The 13,275-nt window shown below is 42.5% G+C and overlaps 1 protein-coding gene across 1 annotated transcript in view; it reads right to left on the bottom strand.

Moving 5' to 3' along the window:
* Window positions 1–4,197: 4,197 nt before the first annotated feature.
* The window catches only part of LOC143963830 (stimulated by retinoic acid gene 6 protein-like), an 86,760-nt gene continuing 77,682 nt past the window's right edge, over window positions 4,198–13,275 (bottom strand). The window contains exons 17-18 of the mRNA XM_077473560.1: window positions 8,244–8,360; window positions 4,198–5,576 (exon numbers count right to left, since the gene is read on the bottom strand). Coding sequence (XP_077329686.1) covers window positions 5,314–5,576; window positions 8,244–8,360 — 380 coding nt within the window. The 3' untranslated portion in view covers window positions 4,198–5,313. The remainder of the gene's footprint in view (window positions 5,577–8,243; window positions 8,361–13,275) is intronic.

The raw sequence follows: 13,275 nt of genomic DNA, 5'->3' as shown, positions 1-13,275 counted from the left end.
TCAATCCTGCTCTTTCCCTTATTGGACAGAGAGACAGTAGCCGGGCCATTGTCTCCTGCTTCTGTCAATCACAGCCAGTAAAGGGGGGAGCAGGGGGTGGGGCCGAGCTGCACTGTGAATCAATGGACTCGGGAGCAAGCACAAGAGCCCCCATAGCAAGCAGCTTGCTATGGGAGCACTCGGCGGGGGGGGAGGGACCAGAAGTGCTGTTGGGGGACATCAGAAGAGGAGGATCAGGGCTGCTCTGTGCAGAACCATTACACAGAGCAGGCAAATATGACATGTTTGTTGGTTTAAAAATGAGATTTTTTTTTACCTTTTTAAAATCGATAAAAAAAAACAATAAAAAAAAGTAGGCAGGTTCTTTATTGAAATGAAATGCAATGTCTCTTCTGCAATAAAAACTTACCAACCTGCTTGCAATTTCTTGCAGAATGTATGCTGAGCTGCTCATGCACAGCTCAGCTTAGGATTCCGGCATGGTGCCACTGTGCTGGGACCAATCAAGACTGCCAAAGACCGGCACCAAGATAAGGTCAGGGAGAAGATGTGATAAGGGACCTCACAGGAGTCAGATCACTGAAACATAGGTAAGTACTTTAAAGGCATTGTTATGGAGGTGACATTTTTCAAGATTTTTGTCTACTTAAATGAAGTTAGAGGTAACACTAGTGATGGGCAGAACAATCCCAGTTTCTGTTCTACACAGAATAGGGAAAAAGTTCTGACCAGAACCCAGAAGCTTATCGAAGTCTTTGGGGCCAGAACTCGAAAAATCAAAAGTCCCCATTTTGAATGCTTATATGCAGGTTATTGACTATAAAGGGGGTATGGGGGCCCTGTGAAGGTCAGAGTCCAGGAGTGTCGAGTGGAAGTTGGGGGGCCGCTATGAGCTTCAAATCATCTATGAAATTTCCACTTATCATTTAAAAGCTCCCATTGCTTGTCATGTGTGCTTACAGCACAACAGAGACCCAAAGTGCTTTAGTTGTAGGGTGTTTTAAGTGGTATCTTCTAGTACGGGGGGGGGGGGGGGATTTTGATTGTATACTTTTACAACATAAGGTCAGGTGGATTTGGGAGCTGGAGGCGACCAAACTACCTGTCCCAGTGATACATCATTTATGCTTAATCTGGCATGAGGTTGTTGCAGTGTAGGATTAATTCTTAATTTTTACAACAGGGACACACGTTTTAGTCTGAGCCAAACATCTAGTGGTGTCCATTGAGAACACGTTACCAATATCCTCCCAAAACAAATCCTTTTATTCCTAATTGCTTATATAAGGAACACCATGCCACATTTGCTTGTCTCTGAAGCAGGGTGTCAGTGAAACCAGCCAGACATGGCTATCCTGTTGGCCACCTCCACCCATTGAACAAAGGATTTACTGGATAAAATGGATTGCATACTATTTGATAAAAAGAAAAAAGGGGGAAAGAAACTGCGCTACGGAATATTCAAGATCAAAAGTAGTCGGAAGCTGCAATTCTAATGTATACCAAAAATACACAAGTAAACAGAGAAAAAAGAAAGTAAAACTGCGCTAACCTCAAAATCCCAGAATGAACAGGATATATGTGTATACAAAACCGGAAGTAAGAAGCAAAATAAAAAAACTTCAAATGTTGTGCTTATGAGATCACCTCAACATATGATACATATATGTGTATGTGCATCTGTGTGCAACACTAATTTTCTCAAGTGAAACATGATGACGTGTTTTTTTTGACACATTATTAACACGTCATCGTGTTTCACTTGAGAAAATTATATGTATAATCATATATGTATCATATGTTGAGGTGATCTCATAAGCACAACATTTGACGTTTTTTTATTTTGCTTCTTACATACTATTTGATAAGTTTTGAACTTTCCTTCATGAGGATTCTTTATACTGCACACTTTTTACAAGTTACTTATACTATATCTACTCCTTTTGCATTGGCTGTATGGGAATTATATCCGTTTTGAATAGTAACTTTATTCATTTCTATGGACTTTCAATGTTTAGTAATCAGTTGCTGATGAGTGGATGTCATATGCTTCGAAAGTTTATTTTCTTGTATTCTGATAAAATATGTGGGAGCAGAGCAGATACTCTGTGCGTGAGAAGAATCCGTGCCTTTATGAAAGGAATATATGTTAATATAAGTTAATTTACCTCCTCTAGACCAGGAGATATCTGTGTGTACACCAAGCACCAATTAGGCTGCTTTCACACTGGGGCGGTATTCAGGCGTTACAGCGCTAAAAATAGCGCCTGTGTAACGCCTGAAAAAAACCGGCCCCTTTAACTCCAGTGTGAAAGCCGGAGGGCTTTGGCACTGGAGCGATGCGCTGGCAGGACGGTGAAAAAAGTCCTGCTAGCCGCATCTTTGCAGCGGTGAAGGAGCGGTGTATTCACCGCTCCTAAACCGCTCCTACCCATTGAAATCAATGGGACACCGCGGCAATACCGCCGGCAAAGCGCCGCTACAGCGGTGCTTTGCGGGCGGGTTTAACCCCTTTTCGGCCGCTAGCGGGGGTTAAAACCACCCCGCTAGCGCCCGCACACCGCCGCTAAAACGACGGTAAAGCGCCGCTAAAAATAGCGGCACTTTACCGCCGACGCCGCTGCAGTGTGAAAGCAGCCTTACTTCATCAGTGTGAGGGAGTCGACAAGGGTTGAGCAGTGTGAACAATCTTTGAGCATTTTAGGACTATGTGTCCCCATCCTCCTGTGTCACATCCTCTAGACCAGTGTTTCTCAACTCTAGTCCTCAAGGCGCCCCAACAGGTCATGTTTTTAAGCTTCCCATTATTTTGCATGGTTGATTTGATCAGTTTCACTGCCTTAGTAATCACCACAGCCGTTTCACCTGAGGGAAATCCTGAAAACATGATCTGTTGGGGCGCCTGGAGGACTGGCGTTGAGAAACACTGGTCTAGACTACAGTTTGGTGAATCCATCGGTTTTCTGTCAACTACATTGAAAGGATGTACATTCTGTTCCAAAATTTAAATTACATCCACCTACCTATGGAATCTTCATCACTATGATTTGAGAAAGTGTTCATAATTGTCATTTTTGAAGCAGAGCCAGCTTGATACAGCTACAGTGGGCTTTTACCACCAACTTTGTTTGTCTTCTGGAAAGTTTTTTTTCTTTTTCATTATACTTTTTTTAATCATTTTTTTTTATATATCATCTCTGGTGGCCACCTCAAGAAATGTTGCTATTCTATGTAATTTTAAGGCTTTATGTATACATCTATACCTTAATATTATAGGTTGGGTGGGTTGAGTTGAGGCAGCAGGTTGTTTTTTAACCATTTGTGATATATGTTTGTGGAATAATTTTTAATCTATATGGAATAAAGATTTTGATAAAAATTTCAACAATGGGGATCAGAGTTATATACTTATAGCCCTTGTACACACCGTCGGACATTCTGACAACAAAATCCATCGTATTTTTTCCGACGGATTTTGTCCGAAACTTGTTTTGCATACACACGGTCGGACAAAGTTGTTGGAAAATCCAATCGTTCAGAACGTGATGACGTTTCGTTACGACGGGACTACATTCAGGCTAGTAGCCAATAGCTTTGGTCTAGGAATTTGATCTGAGCATGCGTGGCACTTTGTCCGATCGGAATTCTCTACAAACAATTGGACAAAGTCCGATCGGATCATGTTGTCGGAAAATTTTATATCCAGCTCTCAAACTTTGTTGGTCGGACATTCTGACGGAAAAAGTCCAATGAAGTCCGCACACAGTCGGATTATCCGACAACATGGTCCGATCGGACATTTTCCGTCGGAATGTCCGACTGTGTGTACAAGGGCATAGAGGTATACGTTATATGTTTCATGAAATGATCATGATTGATAATTTTGTGAGCATGGTGACAGGTAGAGCCCATATACATTCTTTTGAAGTGAAATGATTTGCTGGACCTCAGGCGCACACCAAATGCAGATAAGTGTATGCAGCTTTCTTTTGAGCTTCTTATGAGTTGCTTGTGATTACCTTCTGAATTCCTCTGAGGTGCTTTTGCCGTCGCTTTCATTTGTACAAGGAATAAAGAACTTCAGCGGCAAATCCTAGTGGACATTAACTTTTAGGCACCAGTTGTATGAATAGGTAATCCATATTATAATGACTCTGAGCAACTTTACAAATTCCAAGGTCATTTTCAAAACTAAAGTAAGTAAAATAAACAACCTTTTATTTATTTTTTTCCAATCTATTAAAGTTTTAACAATACAAAAGCAAAACGATACAATATAAGAAAAATACCAGAGTACGATAGCAGAGCTTGCACACATAATATCCATAGAGTCCTATATGAAAAATTAGGGCTGTAACTGTATTCCTGAATATTCCTGAATATTAAATATAATGTTTGCCAAAGAGAGTCTGCTGAACTGGGGGGTCTCCCTCCCGGAAGGTGAAGGGACACCTCAACCCAATTCCATCAGACCCTCTCAAACAAAATAATCAGCTATCAGGCAGGGTATATGGTCCATGGTGACTGTCCTGCAATCTCATGGCCCTTCCCAAAATGTCACAAAAGGGTAACACAGAGGAGGAGGTAAGAGGAGGAAAAAAAAGGGAAAGAGAAAAAGCAGCTAGCACCCCCTGAAGCTCTAAAAGCTTCACTGGGATACTAGTGAGTTGGTTCCTTTCAGGTAAGAGATCCAAGGATCCCAAGATTTTCAAATCTGGGCATCTTATACTGCAGAATGGCAGAGAGGCGTTAATTGAACATTATCCAGGACAATTTGGCCTTTTAAAGATTGAAGGGTATTGTGAGGGATTTCCAAGATCTTGCTATCGTAATCCTTTTCACTATAAAGATAAATGCTTTAGGTGCTGGGTGGGCCTCAGGGGTCCCTCTGCCGGGTGGCAGAGGTAATGCCTGTCGCAGATATTTGGTTAGGTTAGTACCTGTAAAGTTATAGGTGCAAATCCAAAACCTGCAGATTTTTGGGCACATCCACCAGGTATGATACGCTGTTCCTTCTTGTCCACACCCTCTAAAACATAGGGGGGAGGCCCCTGATACCCTCTGGACACATCTAGTTGGGACCTTGTAGTTCGCTTTGATCAGAGATGTATTTGGGCTCCCTTGGCTAATCTTTGCCATTCTGCAGCATCCATGACTTCTCCCCTGTCCCGTTCCATATAGAGAAGTTTTCCTTTTGCAGAGGTTAGAATATATTTTTTTTTTTTTTTAATAAGGAAATGGATCATCCCAATAAAGTTTGATGCCTTCATCAACTGAGTTCACATAATTCCTTAATCAGTTTGTGTTCACCATCTATTCAGGAACAGTTTCGATCTGGACAGTAAGGTCTGTTGATGCAGAATTTTCCATAGCCTTCTCTGGTAGCATCCATTTTCTGCCAGTGCACTGTAAAGCAGACACTAGTAACCTCTGTAAAACCTCCGGACTTTGTGAACCAGCAATAGTACGGCAGCAGCTCCGCTTTCTGTTTAGTATTAGTGCAGGGTTGTTAATAAGAGTGTATGCCAAGTGCCACTTGGTCCTTGTATGTCTATTTTTGCAGTCCATCAGCACATCTGAAATAAAGAATTCATAGAGTCTTATATTACAGTTTAATAAAAATGTTGATACTATGATTTTTTGGGTAATAGCAATATTACTTTCAAAATGATTTAAAAGAGAAGATGGTCAATATTTATTATACGAGTGGGTTATATCACAAACTATTCACGTTCCTCTGTTAAAGTGAACCTAAACATTCTCAATAAACATTAAAGCCAAAAATGTAATATGCTTCCATATAACAATCATTAGATGGGGTGGCTGCATTTGTGTTCTTTTTTAAGGCTTTCACCTATCTGTTTTTCTATGGTGATATAGCGAGTAACACACTTTCTGTATTAGACTGCCCCGCTCTGAATGAAAGCGCACAGGGGGCAGAGCAGGCAGCAGCATTTTCAGTCTGGAGGGAGGGGGAAGTTAAATGTACTATCAGATATGAATACACTAAAAAATTAAAGTCAAAATCCAGCTCATTATATTCAGTTACAGCCAACAGTTTTTTTTCCTTTTGGGATAAAGGTTTTTCATAAATAATTGAAAACTGATCATTGTAAGCACCCCTATCTGCGTTAGTTAGTTTGTCTCATCCCTGTAAACGAATACATTTGGAAAATAACTTGTTCTTTTGAAAAACGGCAGACTTACTGGCTGGATCAACAGATGAAAATAGAAGAAAGAAAGCTTAAAAAAGAAAATGTATGCAGACATCACATCTAAGAATCGGTAAGCTGCAATATAATGAATACAGTATCTCACAAAAGTGAGTACATCCCTTACATTTTTGTAAATATTTTATAAATATTTTATCTTTTTATGTGACAACACTGAAGAAATTACACTTTGCTACAATGTAAAGTAGTGAGTGTACAGCTTGTATAACAGTGTAAATTTGCTGTCCACGCAAAATAACTCAACACACAGCCATTAATGTCTAAACCGCTGGCAAAAAAAGTGAGTACACCCCTAGGTGAAAATGTCCAAATTGGGCCCAGAGTGTCAATATTTTGTGTGGCCACCATTATTTTCCAGCACTGCTTTAACCCTCTTGGGCATGGAGTTCACCAGAGCTTCACAGGTTGCCACTGGAGTCCTCTTCCACTCCTCCATGATGGCATCACTCCTCCACCTTCCATTTGAAGATGCTCAATAGGGTTTAGGTCTGGAGACATGCTTGGCCAATCAATCACCTTTACCCTCAGCTTCTTTAGCAAGGCAGTGGTAATCTTGGAGGTGTGTGTGAGGTTGTTACGTTGGAATACTGCCCTGTGGCCCAGTCTCAGAAGGGAGGGGCTCATGCTCTGTTTCAATATCTCACAGTACATGTTGGCATTCATGGTTCCCTCAATGAACTGTAGCTCTCCAGTGCCATGACACTTCCACCACCATGCTTGACTGTAGGCAAGACACACTTGTCTTTGTACATCTCGCTTGGTTGTCACCACACATGCTTGAAACCAAATAAGTTTATCTTGGTCTCATCATACCAGGGGACATGGTTCTAGTAATCCAAGTCTGCTTGTCTTTAGGAAACTGTTTGCAGGCTTTCGTGTGCATCATCTTTAGAAGAGGTTTCCTTCTGGGACAACAGCCACGCAGACCAATTTGATGCAGTGTATGGCATATGGTCTGAGCACTAAAAGGCTGACTCCCCACCCCTTCAACCTCTGCAGCAATGCTGGCAGCACTCATACATCTATTTCCCAAAGACAACCACTAGATCTGACGCTGAGCATGTGCCCTCAACTTCTATAGTTGACCATGGCAAGGCCTGTTCTAAGTGGAACTGTTAAACCGCTGTATGGTCTTGGCCACGGTGCTGCAGCTCAGTTTCAGGGTCTTGGCAACCTTCTTATAGCCTAGGCCATCTTTATGTAGAGCAACAATTCTTTTTTTTTTTCAGTTCCTCAGAGAGTTCTTTGCCACGAGGTGCCATGTTGAACTTCCAGTGACCAGTATGAGAGAGTGAGAGCAGAAACACCAAATTTAACACTTAGGGGTGTACTTTTTTTGCCAGCGGTTTAGACATTAATTGCTGTGTGTTGAGTTATTTTGAGGGGACTGAAAATTTACACTGTTATACAAGCTGCACACTCACTACTTTACATTGTAGCAAAGTTTCATATCTTCAGTGTTGCCACATGAAAAGATATAATAAAATATTTACAAAAATGTGAGGGGTGTATGCGCTTTTGTGAGATACTGTGTGTGTCTGTGTATGTATATGTATGTATATGTATGTGTATATATATATATATATATATATATATATATATATATATATATACATATATATATATATACATATATATACATATATACATATATATACATATATATATATATATATATATATAATCTTTTCACTTCATCTCCTGGTATTCAGGGATTTTAAGTGTAGCAGTTGTTACTTTATGTTGGCTGGCGCATCCTTTTCACCCATTTTTACCAGTTATTGCAGTGTATTGCGGGCGGTTTTAACCCTTTCTCGGTTGCTAGCGGGGGGTAAAAGCGCTCCGCTAGCGGCCGAAATGCGCAGCAAATCCGACGGTAATACGCTGCTAAAAATAGCGGCGTTTTACCGCCGATGCTATAGGCTTAGCGGTGTGAAAGGGGTCTGAACTGGTGCACTTCGCTGTAGGGACATTCTGTTTGTACAATATGACATACAGTTCCATTATTACCTGGGCTTGCTTGAGATCTTCTAGACACTTCTTGTGTGAGAAGGTGACAAAAGGACAGAGTAACAGGATGAGTGTGGTAAAGATCCACCTGGAGCATACCTGTCCATGTATTATACCCTGTAAAGAAAAGAAATAAGCATAATTAAAACGTTTCATACATGAGAAGTGGTGGAAGCAAAAAATTGTTACATAAAAATTTGTTGGTGCAAGCCGTGCCCATTGGGCACCACATCCCTCTAAAAAACCCATACTAAAAACATCCTAAATGAGGGATTTTGTAGGTGCCAGAAACATATGCCACACAAATTGTTACATAAAATACTGTACATTGTATTCTTTATTACATTTCATATACACAAATCTTTTTTTTTTTTTTAATTGATGACCTAGTAACACAGGCAATGCTATGGCGGGTGTTCTCCAGCCAGGTGGTGACAGACGGTGAGACCTCCAGCTGTAGGAAGTTCATTCACACTTGATCAAGACTTTTAAAAGCCCTAATATAAAAATGGAGCTTATGGGGAGCAGATTGAGTGTTCTTAAAAGAGCAGAGGTGCATAAAAGGGGTTCCTTTTGAATACCTTTTTTGCCAATCAGTTAAATGAGAGGCAGATATTTCTGGTGAGTGTGGAGACATAGGAGAGCTGTATACACTATTTGCACCATGGTGGAGGATTGGAGAGTTGCACAGAAACCTTAATAAGAATATTGATTGTTCAAGTTCATGAAGATATCACAGATTGATGTGAGCATGCATTTATGAACATTATATGGACTTTACTATTATTGATACTTTTGCTTTGGTTGTTTTATGCACTTTTATATTTACGATATATTGAATTTGATTACGCTACTAGACAGTACAATAATTAGTCTTATTCTCTTTTTATTTAAATATATTTTGAATATTTTTTTTATTATTTTATGGTGGCAGCAATCTTAATGGAATTACACTGTATCATTCTCATTTTATTTACTTTGTCCTAAGCGTAGAGTATTGAGAGGTTGTATGTATTTTTTTTCATAAATCTTATTAAAAATATGTTTTTCAGACAGATTTGTTTTTAAGTATCAGGTTTTTTTCAATAGGTGCAAAAACCCAACCACACAATTCCTCTATTGAACCGAATCATATGGTGGATGTGGCCAACAGTGGAAGAATCTTAACCACTTGCTTACTGGGGCACTTCTACCCCATTCCTGCCCAGGCCAATTTTCAGCTTTCAGCACCATCGCACTTTAAATGACAATTGCACGGTCATGCAACACTGTACACAAACTACATTTTTATCATTTTTTCCCCACACAAATAGAGCTTTCTTTTGATGGTATTTAATCACCACTGGGTGTTTTATTTTTGCTTAAGAAAAAAAGATTAAATTTTGAAAAAAAATAACATTTTTCATAGTTTGTTAATTTTGCAAACAGGTCATTTTTCTCCACTGATGTGCGCTGATGAGGCTGCACTGATGGGTGGCACTGATAGGTGACATTGATAAGGGACAGATAGGTGGCACTGGGTGGTAGCACTGCCGGAAACAGATTGGGACCGATGTCCCTGTAACAGTAGCCGATTAATGGCTTTCTTTTATTCTCCTCACACTGATCATGAGGAAAAAAAAAAGCCAATAACCGACTTCTGTTTACGTCAGTGATCAGCTGTCATCGGCTGACAGCTGATCAAGTGTTAAAGGGGCGCTGTGACTGGTCTTTACCCGGTTCTGTGGTTGGCCGAGCCTGAAGGACTCTCCAATTACAGAGCGTGCTGGCTGCATGCTGCAGCGCGATCACAGGAGGACTTCTATTGATGCCCTCCTGGCACTGGAAGCCCACGCTGTTGCCACCTTATGCAGTGCTGTGTCTTGGACTAGGCCAACAAGGCCTAGACTTAGGGCGGCACTTTGGGGGGAGGCGGCAAAAAAAAGCCCCCTGCATGAAAAAAAGCCCCCCCCCCCCGAGTTCTGCGGCCACCTTCCACACAAATACAACCACTGGCAGCGTCCAGCTTGCTGTGCAGCACTTGCTAATATTATGGGCAGGGATCGGAAAATTATTTGATGATGATGATGACTGTTCTCTTAGTCTCTCCTAGGCTGTACGGGTCTGTGTAAATCCGTCTGGCTGGGGGCATGGTGCCACCCACTCCTCCTGACTCCTGCTGCGAAGTGATCTCTGATGGAGGGGCTGGAATTCTGTTCAGTGGCAGCAACGTCCCCTCACGGTGGGGAAGGAAGGAACTGAAAGGCAGCTCAATCTGACTCTAAGACCCCTTTCACACTGGGATGTTTTGCAGGCGCTATAGCGTTAAAAATAGCGCCTGCAATCTGCCCTCAAACAGCTGCACCATTGTTTCCAGTGTGAAAGCCTGAGGGCTTTCACACTGGAGCAGTGCGCTGGCAGGACGTCGGGAAAAGTCCTGCCAGCAGCTTGTTTGGAGCGGTGAAGGAGCAGTGCCCCATTGAAATCAATGGGGCAACGCGGCTATACCGCCGGCAAAACTCTGCTATTGCTGTGCATTGCGGGTGGTTTTAACCCTTTCTCGGCCACTAGCGGGGGTTAAAATGTGCAAATCTGATGGTAAAACACCACTAAAAATAGCGTTATGGGCGGAGCAGTGTGAAAGGGGTCTTAGTGTAAAAAAAAGCACCTGTAAAGCGTTTGAAAGAAGCCACATCTGCAATCCCAATATGAAAGCCCGAGTGCTTTCACACTGAGACCCCTTTCACACTGGGGCATTGTTCAGGCGATTTAGCGTTAAAAAAAAGCGCCTGAAAGAAGCATCTGCAATCTCAATGTGAAAGCCTGAGTGCTTTCACAGTGAGGCGCTGCGCTGGCAAGGCATCAAAAAAAGTCCTGCAAGCAGCTTCTTTGCAGCGCTGCAAAGAAGCTGCTTGCAGGACTTTTTTTGATGCCTTGCCAGCACAGTGCCTCAATGTGAAAGCACTTGGGCTTTCACATTGGGATTACAGATGGGGCTTCTTTCAGGTGCTTTACAGGCGCTTTTTTTAGCGCTAAAGTGCCTGAAAAACACCCCAGTGTGAAAGGGGTCTTAGTGGAGTAGAGCAGCCAGAGAGTTAGTCATGGCAGCCTGCACTGTGAACGCTTGTCTTGTTCTTATGACTGAGGCAGCTCTGGATTAGGGACAGTCACAGGACTTGGGAAGGGACTGGTCTGGGACTGGCCCATGCATGACAATTATGCCATCATCACCACTTCAACTAGCAGGGCCCTTGCCTGTACTAATGATTGCAGAATGCAGATGCAATCATTATTATCATCGCACATGCTAAAACACTTAGGTAGGTACTCGGACCAGCAGCAGCACATTCTTTCCTCCTCTGGCTCTGCGCTGGCTCTGTGCTTTTTCTCCTGCGCTGCAACGGCCGCTGCACTGACCCTCAGTCACAGACTCGCTGAGTCTCCCTGAGTCTTTTACTAAGGTCTGTATTTTTGAAAATGTCTGCCACAGCCTTGGTCCGTGCCTATCCCTGAGTATGGGGCCAGGTGTTAGGAGCGACTGACGCCCCCATAAAACGGCTGGTGACTGGCCAAACCGGATGCACATAATTAAACTGGTGGAATCGGAGCCTAACGCTCCACCTGCCCTCCTCCACGCAGCATCCTTACATTACATCTTCTGCCCGATCCTGGTCTCTCTGTGACAATAGGAAGAGGAACCCCCAGATGGCAACCAGGTGAGCAGGTAGAACAAATACTATTACTTTTGTGCATGCGCCAAGCAGAATACAAAGGTCTCAATGTGGATAATATATAAAAATCATATTGCAGTTAAGTGGTCCATGTGTGCTACAAACTCATTAACCACTTCACATCCCGCATGTAGTCGTATGACAGGAGGGATCTCCCATTCTGGGCAGGCGTCATATGACGTCCTGGGCTTCCCGGCCGCCTGGGAGGCGCACGCGCGCCACTGCCGTGTCACATGGGACCCGATACGTGTGCCTGGCCGCAGCGATGTCAGCCAGGGCACCCGCGATTGCCCGTTAACCTAGCAGGACCATGGATCTGTGTGTGTAAACACAGATCTATGTCCTGTCAGGTGAGAGGAGAGCGATCATGTTTTCCCAGTACAGAGGAACACCGATCGGTCTCCTCCCTTTGCGAGTCCGCACCCCCTACAGTTAGAATCACTCCCTAGGACACACAGTTAACCCTTCGATCGCCCCCTAGTGTTAACTCCTTCCCTGCAAGTGACATTTATACAGTAATCAATGCATTTATATAGCACTGATCACTGTATAAATGCCAATGGTCCCAAAATGTTGTCAAAAGTGTATATGGTATATAAGTGTGGATATGTAGAAAAATACATATCGGCCTAAACTGAGGAAACATTTAAAAAAAAGTTATTTTTCAAACTTGTCGCTCATCTTTTGTTTATAGCCCAAAAAAATGAAAACCGCAGAGGTGATCAAATACCACCAAAAGAAAGCTCTATTTGTGGGGGGGAAAGATATAAAAATTTCATTTGGTTACAGTGTTGCATGACCGCGCAATTGTCATTCAAAGTGCGACAGCATTGTAAACTGAAAATTGGCTTGGGCAGGAAGGGGGTGAAAATGCCCGGTATTGAAGTGGTTAAACAGTCCACATTCAGTGAAAGTTCATGTACTGTAAAGTGATCCATGCATGCTGAAATCAATGCAAACTTTGCAGTATATAAACTTTCACTGAATGAGGACTGTTTAATGAGCTTGCATCGATTTCAGCATGTGCAAAGTGCTTCATGCTATAATCAAAACATAACTCATACACTAATAAACTGTTATATTATGAAACTGAGTATGCGCTGATTGCCAAAGATGAGGCAGCACTCATAAGCTGCATTGATGAGGCTGCACTGATAGGCTGCACTGGTGGAGCCTGGTGATGCTGCACTGATGGCCACTGATATGCTGCACTGGTGTCCCCAGGTGAGGCTGCACTGATGGGCACCAATAGGTTGCACTGATGGCCCCTGATGAGGCTGCACTGTTGTGCACAAATGAGGCGGCACTCGTAAGCTGCGCTG

This window comes from Lithobates pipiens, unplaced genomic scaffold (assembly GCF_037356315.1).
Source record: "Lithobates pipiens isolate NorthernLeopardFrog02 unplaced genomic scaffold, aLitPip1_a1.2 Scaffold_8, whole genome shotgun sequence".
In the NCBI taxonomy this organism is placed as follows: Eukaryota; Metazoa; Chordata; class Amphibia; order Anura; family Ranidae; genus Lithobates; species Lithobates pipiens.
This window is presented reverse-complemented; position numbering and strand designations above follow the sequence as displayed.